We start from the raw sequence: 13,951 nt of genomic DNA, 5'->3' as shown, positions 1-13,951 counted from the left end.
TGATTATGTTCATCTTGTCTATTGTTTTGTTTGTATATATTTTAAGAGAGTTTTATTTTATTTTATTTCATTCTTTTTATTTTTTTCCTTATTTATTTGATTTTTTTTATTTTAGTATGTATGAGATCATTCATCAATATTACCTATTGCCCACAACTGTGTGGCAGATTGTAATATCTATCAATATAAACTAAAAAGATATTCCTCTTTTAATATCTCTATATAATATTTTAAAGAAAATATCGATATTTTGCTAAAAAAATATCGGTATATTGTTGCTTATATTCCATATCGATATTCCAACAATAAAAAAAAACGAAAGAAATATGTATTAATTAATCATTAATAAGATTTTATAAATATTATTACTTTAATTCGTTAAATGTTCGATATCGATATTTTAGTATAGTATTGCTAATGATATTTTTCTTTCGATATCCCATCCCTATCTTGAACTAGATTTTGGCACCTAGTTGCTACTAAAGTTGTTCCAAAATCTATCAATTTCTCCACAACAGATTGTCCAATGTAAGCTAAGAGTTCAGAGGGGTTATAAGTAATATAAGATACAATTATCCCTTAAATTACTAGGGTTATTCATGATCTTTAGTTTAACATGTTAAAGCCTGTTAAATGAAGAAATATTTCCTTATTTTACCATGTTAAAACGATATAACACTTAACATGGTTGAGAGTCTGTTAAATGGAGAATGACATGACGAAACAGACCAGCTCAGCTAGCTTGTCAGGACAGTATTATTATCATGATAGTAATGTCACACTATCATAAGCTGTGGGAGTTGTTAATTTGATTTTAGTTACATAATGTTGGAGGAAGGCATAAAGAAAAATCTTCATTTAATTTTCTCTTTTAATGTTTATTGGTTTAATTATTGTATATAATTTGGAAATTAGCTACAAGGGGTAAGGAATCTCTTGGAACTATGACTTGAGGGCCCAGTATCCTATTTGTGAATCTTTGAATAATGGACATTGTATTCCAAAACTTCCATAGAATACATAACATTATATTATATATGTCTATAATCAACAGGGATAAGTGAAACGGATAGATAAAAAAAATTAAATTCTCAATGAAAATAATTTCTTTAATCAAAAATAAAAAATGTAATAATAAAGAAATAAACAGGTGTTTTCCATGGATCATTAAATAGAAATTTATGATAATTTCCTTATCATTTAAGGCATCATATTTTATTTCATATTTCTCAAATTTCTTTAAGATTTGTCTTCTATTCCCGATTTAATAACATCTGTCTTCATAAGTTATAGTTGAAATCTCAGGAACTATTACCATTGACATAATGAATAGGTTGAAAATGACAAATGGAAGTGTCACACTGCTATAAAAATTAATCTAAGATATATTATTTACATTATTATATGTACTAATTAAACATTAATTTCCAACCATGCAGAAGGGTATGAAAAATATTATAATTTCCTAATGATCGAAGGCGCAATCTTTCTTATTAAATTAGAAGCAGAAAGCTTCACTTTTTGTTGAATGAAGAACTTCAGTATAACAAAAAAGTTCCAATATTCCATTCATACAACACACTGTAATTATATTACTCTTAAATATAGAAAAAAGTAAAACATTTATTTTTATTTTTTATTAAATATATTTTACAAGTCAACTGGGAAGTGCACTAAGCGTTGTATTTAAAAATTGACCAAATAATTGCGCAAGGCCATCTGGAGTTTCCTTTGGCGAGGGAGGATGAAGTTTGGCATAATTAAGAAACTGTCTTCGATATCGAGCGAGTTGGGCTGGCGAGCATGAACCGGAGATATTTTCTAAAACAATTCCTCCATGGCATGGTAGTTTAATAGTTCCTTCTGCACCACATTTCTTGGCAGAAATTATTTCCTAAAAATTATAAATAAAATAAAAATAATACTACTTAATAATAAATAGAATTATTAGTGATACTTAATATAATTCATTTCATCAGAGAACAATAACACTTACTGCAACAATAGCTTGCGTTATTTTATCAAGTTCATTTAAGAAATTAGCAGAACTTAAAGGAGCCTGAAATCACAAAGAAAAGCTATATTAGGGTTGTCTACATCTCGGTATTAGTAATATTATATGTGAAAGATATTAATCTAATAAAAATTTGCTGATGTGAACAACTGGAAACAAAAAAAATATATATAATCAGTAGATATTACTTTGCAGAGAAAACGCCTCGAAATACATAAATGAGGGACTTGGTCTTAATCCATGTTTTTTATTTAATGACCCCCTTCCTGGTCATTTCTGATAAATAAGGAGTTGCATACAGAGTACCACTCCATTCTAACCATGAGGCGTTAGAATAGGACCGTGGGACCTCCACAGAAACAAAAGTCGACCCCTGAGGCTGGATTAGAACCGGTGCCACTGCAATTCCCAGGTTGCAAAGCACCTCCACTCCCTTAGATATAAATAGCCCAGCCGAGACCGGAGTATTTATGGTGAATTGGAGCTCTTAGTATCACCAGCTTTATTTAAGGATGATTATGTAGCAGCCCCCTGCTATCTATTGGCCCCCAAGTAAATTAAAACTCATAGGAGCTGCTGAGTAACAGCTCACAGCCAAGACCCGTTACAGTCTAACCTGGTGGCCATGATGTAAATCACAAAAAATCATATTATACTAGTCTGTGTTAATTTGTTGTTTTGTTTTATTTTATTTTTTTATTTTAGTATGTATGAGATCATTTATCAATATTACCTATTGCCCACAACTGTGTGGCAGATTGTAATATCTATCAATAAATAAATCTATCAATTACAAAAAATTTGTTGTAAATACTTAAGAATTAAGATTGTATAAATATGTAATATATTGTTACACATAATATAGAGAAAGTATTGTTTTAATGAAAAAAAAAAAACTAAATAAGTTTTGTGATACTTATCCACTTTAAACTAGTCTCTTAATCATCGCAGTGACTCTATGGTTTTTTCATGCTTAGAGATATCACTAACCAAGATTCCACTTCAATGATCAATGCAAACTGGATTCACCACTTTAAAGGAGACAGTGAAAGAACACACTAATAGTGAATCAGATAATTCTACCAGTCAAAGTTGTAAATATCAATAAATAATATTTAGATCAAAATTTAATTTTGGCAGTAGATTGTAAGAGACAAAATATAAGATTCATACTGGAAGCTATAACTATTCTTATCCAATATGGAATGGTAAGCAATCCCATCGTCAGTCCCAGAGGGTTCTTTTTCAAGAGACAGCTGTGAGAATATTTATTACTATGACAAAATATGAATTTTCACAAGTAATTTAGGATTTTTAATAGAAAGATTTTTTTTATAGCATTTTTTCTTTAAAACTTTGACCATGGTTAATAACACAATATTGTCAAGCTGTGGTGGCATGGGAGCACTTATAAGCTATAAACGATAAGCTATCGTCAAGGGAGGTCACTTTTCTAGTTTGAATTTGAAGTGACAGAGAGAGCTCTAGCACCTATCTTTCACCTTGAATTGTCTCGAAACGTGTTTACTTCTGTCCTAATTTCCACTATCTACGATTGTTCTGGCTTCTGTCCCCTTTAAGCATTTCTACACTCCAAAAAATTTGTTTTACTAACGAGTTTATTTTTTTAGGTAATTAAATTTATGAATTTCATAAATGTTTTACTGAAAATGTTGTGATTTACAATATACTTTCTAGAGTAATTGTAATCACTCATTGTTCAGTAATTGAGTTAAAAAAACCTGCAAAACATTCATAAACAAGTATTTAAACTTCATTTGGCTAAATATTTTATTTTATGCATTATATAGTGTCTATTTAAATTAAAAGAAAAGGAAATAACAACAAATGAAAAATCATGGTTTTCCAGGGGAGCCCCTATGGTCAAAGTGCTAAGTAGTTTGTACAGGAAGACAAATATGATGAGGTATGAATATCGACAATATTAAACTGAAATAAAAATTCGAACAAATAATATACAACATAAACTGTATTAGGTTCACTAGATGTGTTAAATACTAAATTTGGATTATACAAGGTTAGCCTATACACATAACTAAGTGCATTTGATTAATTTAATAACATCTGAAATTTAGGTTGAAAAACAAAAGAATCTAACACTAAAAAAAAAAAATGGATAAATATAACACAAAATAACTTTGCTATTAATAGAATAATTTAGAATTATTTTTTTCTGGTGGAGAACCACTTTTAGAAATGTTTGCTTCATAATAATCATGGTGATCTACTGCCACGAACCAATGCAAGCTTTTTATTTTTAAGTTACTGCTCAGTTTTAATGGGTCGTAGTGATGTAGTACAGGAAAAAGCCTTCCTCAATAGACAATATATCTAACACAAAAGGAGTATGTCAAATCAGACTGGTAGTTTTTGAGATTAGCACGTTCAAGCAAAACTCTTTAGCTTTGAATAATTGTATAAATTAAAAAGCTTATAAATAACCTTATATCTCTTGATCATATTAAACAAATCAATCTCTAATGATTCAACCCAATAGTCAGTAAAATATATTTTATTGTAAGTATAAAAATATGTATGTTTAATTTACCAAATATAAAAAAAAAACTTTAACTATATCAAAACTTATGATTGAGATTTACCTGACTAGTGAAGTAATAAAGAAGATGATGCTTGGAAATATAGCTACAAACTAAATATAGTAAACAGTAACGTCACATTAAACAGTGAATATCAATTATTTTTTGTTGTATATCAAACAACATACCAAGAACCTACTTTATTTCAGAATTTATAAGTGAAATAACTTAAATACAAAACAAAAATGTATGGTACACAGAATACAATATCTAACTTACACTTTGTGTAGACTGGTTGGGTGGAGGTGGCTTCCTTAAAAACAATGCTTGATAAATTTCATTACCAGGTAAACTCTCATGTGGTTGCAAGCAAAATATTGGTGAATCCCATCGATTTCGAGAATCAGGAATTTCATAACGTAAATGAAGAGCATCAAAACATTCCTTTGAATACCTTTCCTCTTCGGGCCTGCTTAAGTTCCATTCCCATGCTTCCTCTTTTGTACATATAGTCTCAACGGTCACTTGAGTGGAACCACTATTTTTCGAGGCACAATACAGTTCATACCTGTAACCTACAAATTTATGTAGATTATTTTTTTTAAATGACTAATGAAAATGAACAATTCTTACCTTTAATATAGTTCCCAGCATCCAAGATCACAACATTATCTGGAGTTAATAATCTTATGGCTTCTGATTTCAGAATGCCTCTGGTCACTTTTTCCTTCTGAGGATCTAAATTATGTTCAGAATTAATCGAATGAAAAAATTATTAATGCATAAACGAAGAAAAACAAATTACCAGAAAATATTGTGTTCTTCTGAAGTTCTTTATTACGTATTATGTCATTCTCTGAAACTATATGAACTTTAACTTTATTGACATCTTGCAAAAATTCCTTAATCTGATTTGCCCTGGTAGTTTTTCCCGTAGAAGGTAATCCAGCAATTATTACAAGCGGCATAGTAAACGTCCCATAAAATTAGATTTAAAAAAAAAATTATTTCTGACTACATAAACAGTACTCGTGAGGATAACAGATGGGGAGGTAATAACAAGTCTGTGAAGACAAATAGCTACGAACTTCACTTTGTATCATTTGTTATCTTTGAAAAAAAAAACCCATTCACATGTTAACCTTAAGTAGTTTAGTGTCCAAATTAAACAATTTAACTTGTCTTTTTTTGTACGAAGCATCCAGAAACAGCATGAGGATAAATTTACTTTATCAATATGTCTATTAAAGTAATATATACATATTTTAGAAACACTAATTTAAACGAGTGTATTGAATTATAAATTTATTAATACAATTTTTAGCAACCAACTTTACATAAACGTCTAAATGATTTAGAAAATGAATTGAAAGACCTTCACGAAAGCATATTGAAAAAACGTTTCCCTTTTCATCGGAATAATTTGATAGTTCAGACCAAAGGAAATGCCAAAAAGGTAATTAATGATATCCAATAATTATGAATTATGAGTCCCGTTTAAGCTAGTAAATGGTTATCAGGTTAAAAAGAAACAAGCTCTAGTTTTGGCTGACACAAATACAGTGAGTCATAACACAGAAAACTGGATTAAGGTCGACGATGTCAATAAAATTCTTACGCATGGTAATGTAACGTTTTAGTTTTACCTATTAAAACAATTCTTACAGAAAAACAATACTAAGTAATCATTTTTGTTCAAAGAAAAAGATGTATTTTGCACAACGACAAGTTTGACAGATGTCACTAGCTTGTCTTCTTCAGGTCGTGATAAAGTGTTTCGTTCATTCCCAAAAGTAAGTATTCAGCTTTGACTTCCAATTTGAAATTTTATGTATTAGTTATATTTCTTAAAATGGTCTTTGTACAGCCGTGTAAACGAATGGTCTCTTACAATACAATGGCTTAACCTTCCATTATATTAAAGCATCTTAAGATTCCTCATACCTGATCAAATTTTTACGCAATTCTTCGGGTAGGTCAACATTCTTCGAAACGAAACCTGTGATAACAACAATTCGTAGGACCAACTTCAGTCCATTCCCGACTGATATTTGAACCTTAAAAATTCCATTTATTTAAAGTACCATAAGCCAGTTACAGAAATACATATCTCAACCTCCTTCACCAAATCTAGTGGTGAAAAGATAGGATGATAAAACATGAGTTTTGGAAACATTATATGAATTTTCATTCTGAACGCATCGTTATACAAATCATAGCGATTTTATTAAATTGTAACTAATGTTGAGGTTAGGTCTTGACCATCTTCAGAATGGTTTGTCATTCGTTTCTGTCCGAGGTTACGGACTAACATCCTATACTAATTTGAGTGACAGGTCTTTTACAATAGCAGCCAATGCAACTTAGTTCTTCACCTATTTCATGATTTTGTTTAAGCTTTCGTTGAGTATATTTTAGAGACTCCTTTGGGTTTGTTATGAAATTTCCTATCTACCATAGTTCACCTCTTTTATGGTTGAGGTTATTTAGAAATAACTATTAGAAATAAATAATTACAGAACCCCCAAATCCCTGATTCTGATTCACAACTCATCAAAATTTGAACTCTAACTGACGAGAATTCGGTACTGTTTAAGATATTTCGATGTGTTGCTGAAGTCTCCTTACGCATCATTTATCATTATTGAGTAGGTGATGTATCAAATTTGTTCAATATATTTACCCATTACGGTATATATTGTAACAAAAAAATAGATGACAATTTTTAAAGCTCTTTAGATATTATTGAATGAGGCACAATATTACTGGCTGTGCAAGGGGTTAATGAAAGAATTTAATTTATTTTTGGTAACCTGCGGTGTGGAGTGTACATTATGATAATATCAAATATCGATTAAAACTTTTTAGTTAGTTCTGAAGTGGTTCCACAAATTGGCAGGACTAGAGGACGGGCAAACGAGGCACCCGGTTCGAATTCAGCCATGGAGTTTTTATAGGTTAGGTTTGTAATCTATATGATGACGGTATTGGAATGAAGCTAAAGTTGGCAAACATTATTCCTCAAATAAAAACTAATTAGCAACTAGCATCCAGTACATGCTGCTCAGTAGATGTTTGTGGTGTGTTGTGAGTCAGATGTGTGTATTTATGAATATTACCGAAGTAATCAATCAGTATTTGTTATATGAATGAAAAATCCACCTTTATCATGTTGAAATACATTTGTTAAATAATTATTTTTATCCACAGGATGATTTTTTCCACAATCTTCAAGGGTTACAAGTTGCACATCAAATACCTAAGAAGAGATCTGTAAGATCTTGTTTACATTATATACTTTCTATGATGTAATTATTTCTTTTATTTTCATGCATCTATATTTTCCAGAAATTCGTTCTCAACAGAAATCAAGGGAATGGGCATCTCAACAAAACACTTGGTATCTTAAAAATGAAAGTGAGCTCCTGTATTTGTATTTATTTTTTCTTTATATAGTTTTATTTTTATTTTACTAAGAGAGCTACAGTAAATGTTTACAATGTTTTATTATTTCCTATTTTTTTTAATACGTTGAAAAAAAAATGTACAATTACAATCCATGAATATTAGGTTAACCTTGGAAGGAAGTACGGTTTCTAAACCATAAATTGTGTAAAAGAGTTGATTTGGTAAAGATCAGGTTGAACCTTAAAAACGCCATAGGGTAATGCATGCAAAGAAATCTTTATTGATTCTAGTCATACATTTAGGTAAAAATCAATATAATAAATGAAAATACATAAGTTAAGTTAAAGTATTTACACGATTGTTACAAATAAAGTGTCACGATAATTTGGCTGTATACTATATTGGTTGACGTTTTGGCAACTAAGTCACGCCTCGGTGCAGCTCTAAAGTAATTATTCGGTGACCAGCAGAATGTAGCCGTATTGCTATAATGGTATCTTCATTTCCTCCCGTCATAACTTTCATCTTCATCGCTTTCCACCAGACAGCAATACCCAGGCTTGTTCAAATACTGTATTATATTGATTTGTTGTAACTAATTTAATGTAAAAACCATGTTAGTTTTATAATAATTTAAATTTATTATTTTATAAATAAATGTAAACAAAGAATACTCTGAATCACTATAAAGTAATTTCTTACAAGCCATGCTTCTCACTGACCTTTGCATTCTTAGCGGGATCATTACTCCTGAGTTACCGGTGAACCGGTTCCCTTTTGGGACATGGCAAATAAGTACATATAGATTCAGAATATTCTTCCAACCTTTTGATTTTGACCAACTGATGTGCCTTATTTAACCCTAGTTTGTAATGGTCACCTCTTTCCTACATCTATCGTAAGGATCTGCGGCTTGTATGGAGTCAGGACTTACATTCCCCTTCGTGACTGAAAAATCATACCCTGCAGAACGAAGTTTCCTTTCTTCAAGGACCTGCGACTCGTATCCAGTCAGAACTTGTATACCTCTTCTCGACTGCTGATTCCATCCTTCGAGGTCTTACGATGCACCCGTAAGACTCATCCTGTCCATTCATTTCCTAACCAGCTACGTAATCTGTTTGAGTACGCTTTGTGGAAGCCTTCTGGTATAGTGTACCTCACATTGTCAATTGTAGTCAGACTATCTAACATAATCTCCTTAACAAGCATTTTAATAAACCCAAGAGGTCTAAATTGTATAAAACATTGTATACATTTGTGTTTATAAAAATAAATCTAAATATTTCATAATTGTTAAATTAACAGTAAAAAAATAAGAATTTAACTATATTTTTCAGCCACAGAAACTGGTAAAAAGAGCAAGTTCTGAAGTAATAGATAATGCTTTTTTGCCGCATGTTGCTGTAAGTAGCGTTTAAATTATTCAGTTTAAGTATTGACTTTTAATTAGACCAATAATACCTACTTTTCATTTTCTCCTCCGGACCAGTCCATGATAAACATACGTCAGATGATGTATAGCCAGTCCATGATAAACATTTCTCAGACTTCTGTTGGCTTTTCCTTAATTAATTTAAAGAGTCTAAGAATATTCTTTATAATTATTTAAATAATATATTTACAAGTGCAGTAATATAATATTATGCGTTGTAAACGAGAACCATTATTCTGTTACTGTAGCGGTGAGTAAACCCTGTGGGTTCAGGAGCTCTTCGTGTTCCACCTTGCCTCATAAAACCCTCAGAAAAATCTGGCGGTCAAGCGTGATTCTGTCCAAATCACCTCCTTGCAAAACCGTTGTTCTAGTAACAGTAATCTTTTTACAGCAATGAGCACCTCTGACCCTCCATAGGTGGTAGCGGTACAAATTTATTTATAAACGAGAATATCGAAATATTTACAATCAATTGTAGGAAGATAGTCAGGGTGACGGTCAATAAAGGTTTCAAAATAGTAACAAAAATTATTTATTGTTAACCAACGTTTCGCCCCACTTTACTGGGCTGATAAGAGTGACTTTCTGATGACAACTGACATCAGTTGGCATCAGAACATTGATTTCCCTTTGGCTCAACAGACCTTCTAGATCTTTGGCCATCTGAACTGCTGCCTGACTTTGGGATTGCATGCTGCTCTTTCACATCTCTGTTGATTCTGTCTATCCACCTGGTTTTTGGCCTCCCACATGATCTCTTGTAAACTATACTGGCATTCATTGTTGTGTAGAGGCTTCCTGATGGATTGCTTCAAGCCAAATATCCTGCCCATCTTAACCTCCTTGTCTTCATATTATGAGATATTGACTGAGCAGACTCTGCAAGCAGTTCTCTGTTAGTTCTCCTCCATGTGTTAAGGCTCTGATCCCAGATCACTCCTGTAATTTTATGGAGGTATTCTGTTCCATCTCTTGAATCTGGTTTCTAGGCTACTTGTTAGAGCCCAGGTATGGTAGCTGTATATCAGAGCTGGCTTTATCAAGTATTTCTACTGATTAAATTTTAGTAAATGTTTAATTCTATTTTGAAAGTAACACGATTAATAAACACTATGGAGTTATTATTGTTTGTTTATTGAAAACCAGAATGGATAAGAACACATACTGTGTCACTCAGTGTTGCAAGTGGAGCAGTCCAAAAATTGACTTTCTAATACCATTCTTTTCCTAGCCTGTTATAATTGTCCATCATATAAATATCACCATTATAATTGCATTCGTATGTTTTATTTCTTTTAGAAGAAAGCAACACCCAAAAACGTAACTGTGGATGAAGAAACGGAGGATCAAAAGCTAGATCTCAAGTTCCTTAAAGAACGTATTGATAATGTTAAAAAGGTATTTTTTTACTTTGTAGAAATATTAGTTCAGTATTGATTCCATGATTATCCAAAATGAGACTGTAGATCAATAAAAAGTATACTAACAAAAAGGATACTTTAGCAACTTTGTGGTTTGTAAAGTATAAAATTGGTTTGGAGATAGCTTATCTCACAGGTGGTGACGCATTATATTAACACAAATTCCAGTGTAATAATATTTGTAATAAAAATGAGAGTTTTACCATTTTACTGCCCTTTTTTTGTAGCAATTATGCTGGACTAATATATGTGGATGTAAAACTGAATTTTAGGCTCCTGAAATAAAAAAAAATTCAAAATTACCTGTTTTGCAACTCTCAAACCTTTTTTCCACATGCACTTAGTGAAAATCTGCCATGCTTATGAATAAGAAAAATCCTTCAAGGTGCTAAGAAAATATTAATATTAAATTTGTCCTATTTAAAAGTTAAATAAAGTAATTTCTCAAAACATTTATATTTTTACTTAAATAATAGACTATTATTACAATGATGATGAAGAATATGTGTAAAGTCTTAGATTAGGTGTGGCCTGGTTGGAGATGGGTGGATTTCTAACTTCTGGTTCAACAATTTAAATAATCTTCTTTAAAGTGAGGACCTGATCCTTTAATAATTTGTGATAAAATCTGGTGGTCAAGAGTAATTAGTAGCAATTGACTACTAATGAAAAGTTCTGCTGGATACCTAATTTTTTTTTATTACATTTTCAACATATTTTATCAAATTCAATTTGTTTTTCCGTCTTTTAATGTAATGTTATTTTGATGTCTAGAAATTGAGAGATGAACGGGCTCAGAGAGAAATAGCTGAACGAGCAATTTCTGGATATCGTAAGAGATTAGCCATTTTAGAAGGACAAGTTATAAAAACAGAAGGACAAGTAAATATTCTTCAATTGTTATAAGAAGTGATAATAATTTTATTTTAGTCATATTTACATTGTTGATAAAAAATAAAAAAAAGTTAAATAATAAGTACTACGTTTTATACATTTGAATTCTTTTGGAGATAGACCCAAATAATATTAATACAGTAAAATCAAATAATACTATTGGTAGTAGTTAATTTAGTGTCCCTGAAGAGAGCCAGGTGCTTAAGTAGGCCTAAGACATTTGGAACCTCATTTTTTATTTCTGAAAAATAAATAGCCATTTTTTATACTTAAATAGACACCATTATTAAGCAAGAGGCATTTGGGTTGTGGAATTTAGGGAGGGTTTTATAAACAAACACAAAAAGTGTATGTTTCTGTTAATAGATGCCACAACATGCCTGTTTCTTTGTTCCCAGCTGTGTCATAGTGTCACCATCTAGTGTTTTATTTACAAATTAAATGATAAACTTATTTTCTACAACAATTTGGAACTCCTTTTTTATTTCTGAAAAATAAATAGTCATTTTTCATACTTATATAAACATCATTATTAAGTTTAAATATATTATAAATTAACCAAAAACATTAATATTTTTTTTTAAACTAGATTTTTAAATATCTTTTTTTTTTTTTTAGAAACAGTTCAGTTATTTCATTCTGTCCTATCTCTAACTAACTAAACTCAAGGCTTAATTAATTATGGTAAAAGCGAATCTTGTATCTGAAATGATACTGATCAAAATGATTTTATAAGAATTTATTCTTGTATAATTAATGGACTTAATAATTTTGAATAATATCTCTTAAACAAATTATACTGATGTAATACCTGAGATTCATAAAATTATTGGGTCATTAATTAAATAAAAAAATTGGCTTTCTTTCTATATTAGTATATAAGATATGTAATTTATTAATTTTATCTTCCATAATTATAATTTTAATTATTACCTAAATTCTAATAAGATAATGATAGTACTTTATTCAATATATTTTAACTAAAAATTCTTGTTTATGACCATGTACAGGAAAGTCAACTAATCCCACAAGAAACAAAGGAAAATAAAGTTCCTCTTGCAGATTTAATAGTTTCAATACAAAAGGTAATAAATTGTCAAACATTTTTCTAAATAAAAATAAAATCGCAGCTATATTTAACAACCATTAAAACTTATTTGAATGATGTATGACTAGTAGCAAATAAAAGAAGAATACAGCATCAACAATAATTCTGATAAGGGTCTTGAAGAGGAAACAGGAAAAACTTTAGCTTCATTAGAAAAAGTAAGCATTTTGTTGTTATTATTTTTTTTTTAAGCTTCTTTAATTTTATATCTACTTTAAAAAAAAAATACATAAGGACCAATAAAAGAAGAGTTTGCTCATCCCTTAATATAATAACAAATACAATTTATATTGGAAGATTAATGGTTGATTATATCTAGGAAGATAGTCCGAGTGGCGGTCAATGAAGGTATAAAGTGGTGAAAAAACAATTTATTGCTAACCAACTTTTCATCCCACTTTGCAGGGCTAAATGAGAACAAGATACAAACATCATAATATGACAAAAAAATTAAAATAACAAAAGTAAAACATTATATAAAAAAATAATGTAAACAATTTATTGTCATATATTGTAATAATTTTATATATTATTTAAAATAAATTAAAATGAATCTTTGCTCATTTTATAACTTTTTTCAATTATTAAAGATAATTTGGGTTCAAATTAAGAACTTTAATACTAAATAGATAATTGAATTTTATTATATAAAAAGACTCTTAATCTCAGGGCGTGTTGTTGCTAGGCAATCAGAAACAGGCAATAATTACAATTAATTAAATTAATATCTATTTTACAAATGTATTTAAATTTAGTTATAACAAAACTAACCAAGTTCACAATCTTCTTTTGATGATCCTTGGTATCTTCTTTTTTCTATTGTTCTGTCCTATCGTCCAAAATGGCTTCCTACTCTTGCTGGACAGAAATTCTTGAGGACCTCCTCATCCTGAAGACATCCTTTCACTTGCGCGCCCAAACAACGAATGCTCCCTCCAAAACGAAAACCTGCCTCGAGGTTACATGTAAACATCGATTGTCGCACAACAGTTAGGGATTTTTGCAAATGATTTACTTTCTGAATATTATTCTTTAGCACTATTTCTTGACTTCTATTTTTTCTTAAATTTACTGTATTTTCAATTATGATGGGAAGAGTTAAAATAGCTT

At 30.2% G+C, this 13,951-nt stretch overlaps 2 protein-coding genes across 6 annotated transcripts in view; one reads left to right on the top strand and one right to left on the bottom strand.

Annotated features, from left to right (window-relative positions):
* Positions 1–1,486: 1,486 nt before the first annotated feature.
* Positions 1,487–5,671, bottom strand: LOC106677220 (protein KTI12 homolog). Its single transcript, XM_014415046.2, has 5 exons — positions 5,378–5,671; positions 5,206–5,310; positions 4,852–5,147; positions 1,997–2,059; positions 1,487–1,894 (listed from the first exon to the last, which is right to left on the bottom strand). The coding sequence occupies exons 1-5, from the start codon at positions 5,538–5,540 to the stop codon at positions 1,658–1,660; spliced, it is 864 nt and encodes a 287-aa protein (XP_014270532.1). The 5' UTR covers positions 5,541–5,671; the 3' UTR covers positions 1,487–1,657.
* A 4-nt stretch (positions 5,672–5,675) lies between these two features.
* Positions 5,676–13,951, top strand: part of LOC106684341 (uncharacterized) — a 31,398-nt gene continuing 23,122 nt past the window's right edge. For 2 of the 5 annotated variants that reach the window (XR_010844824.1, XM_067052424.1), the window contains exons 1-11: positions 5,676–5,821; positions 5,897–6,028; positions 6,075–6,195; positions 6,274–6,365; positions 7,783–7,845; positions 7,921–7,989; positions 9,321–9,386; positions 10,718–10,816; positions 11,614–11,721; positions 12,744–12,818; positions 12,913–12,999. Coding sequence is in view for 4 of the 5 variants with exons in the window: in XM_067052424.1 (XP_066908525.1) it covers positions 5,810–5,821; positions 5,897–6,028; positions 6,075–6,195; positions 6,274–6,365; positions 7,783–7,845; positions 7,921–7,989; positions 9,321–9,386; positions 10,718–10,816; positions 11,614–11,721; positions 12,744–12,818; positions 12,913–12,999 (924 nt within the window). In the remaining variant the exon portion in view is untranslated. Of the gene's footprint in view, positions 5,822–5,896; positions 6,029–6,074; positions 6,196–6,273; positions 6,366–7,562; positions 7,671–7,782; positions 7,846–7,920; positions 7,990–9,320; positions 9,387–10,717; positions 10,817–11,613; positions 11,722–12,743; positions 12,819–12,912; positions 13,000–13,951 lie in introns of those variants that run through there. The other 3 variants (XM_014430230.3, XM_067052425.1, XM_067052426.1) reach the window with 3 other exon arrangements.

Source organism: Halyomorpha halys, unplaced genomic scaffold (genome assembly GCF_000696795.3).
Source record: "Halyomorpha halys isolate HHAL.00 unplaced genomic scaffold, Hhal_1.1 Scaffold1.1, whole genome shotgun sequence".
Lineage (NCBI taxonomy): Eukaryota > Metazoa > Arthropoda > Insecta > Hemiptera > Pentatomidae > Halyomorpha > Halyomorpha halys.
This window is presented reverse-complemented; position numbering and strand designations above follow the sequence as displayed.

What these genes read in the sequence shown, in the direction of transcription:
- LOC106677220 (XM_014415046.2), bottom strand. Translation starts at nt 5,540, where the DNA reads ATGCCGCTTGTAATAATTGCTGGATTACCTTCTACGGGAAAAACTACC. An exon ending in TGCTGGGAACTATATTAAAG is followed by an intron (nt 5,148 to 5,205) that starts GTAAGAATTGTT and finishes ATAAATTTGTAG; the next exon opens with GTTACAGGTATGAACTGTAT. An exon ending in CCAACCAGTCTACACAAAGT is followed by an intron (nt 2,060 to 4,851) that starts GTAAGTTAGATA and finishes TTGTGATTTCAG; the next exon opens with GCTCCTTTAAGTTCTGCTAA.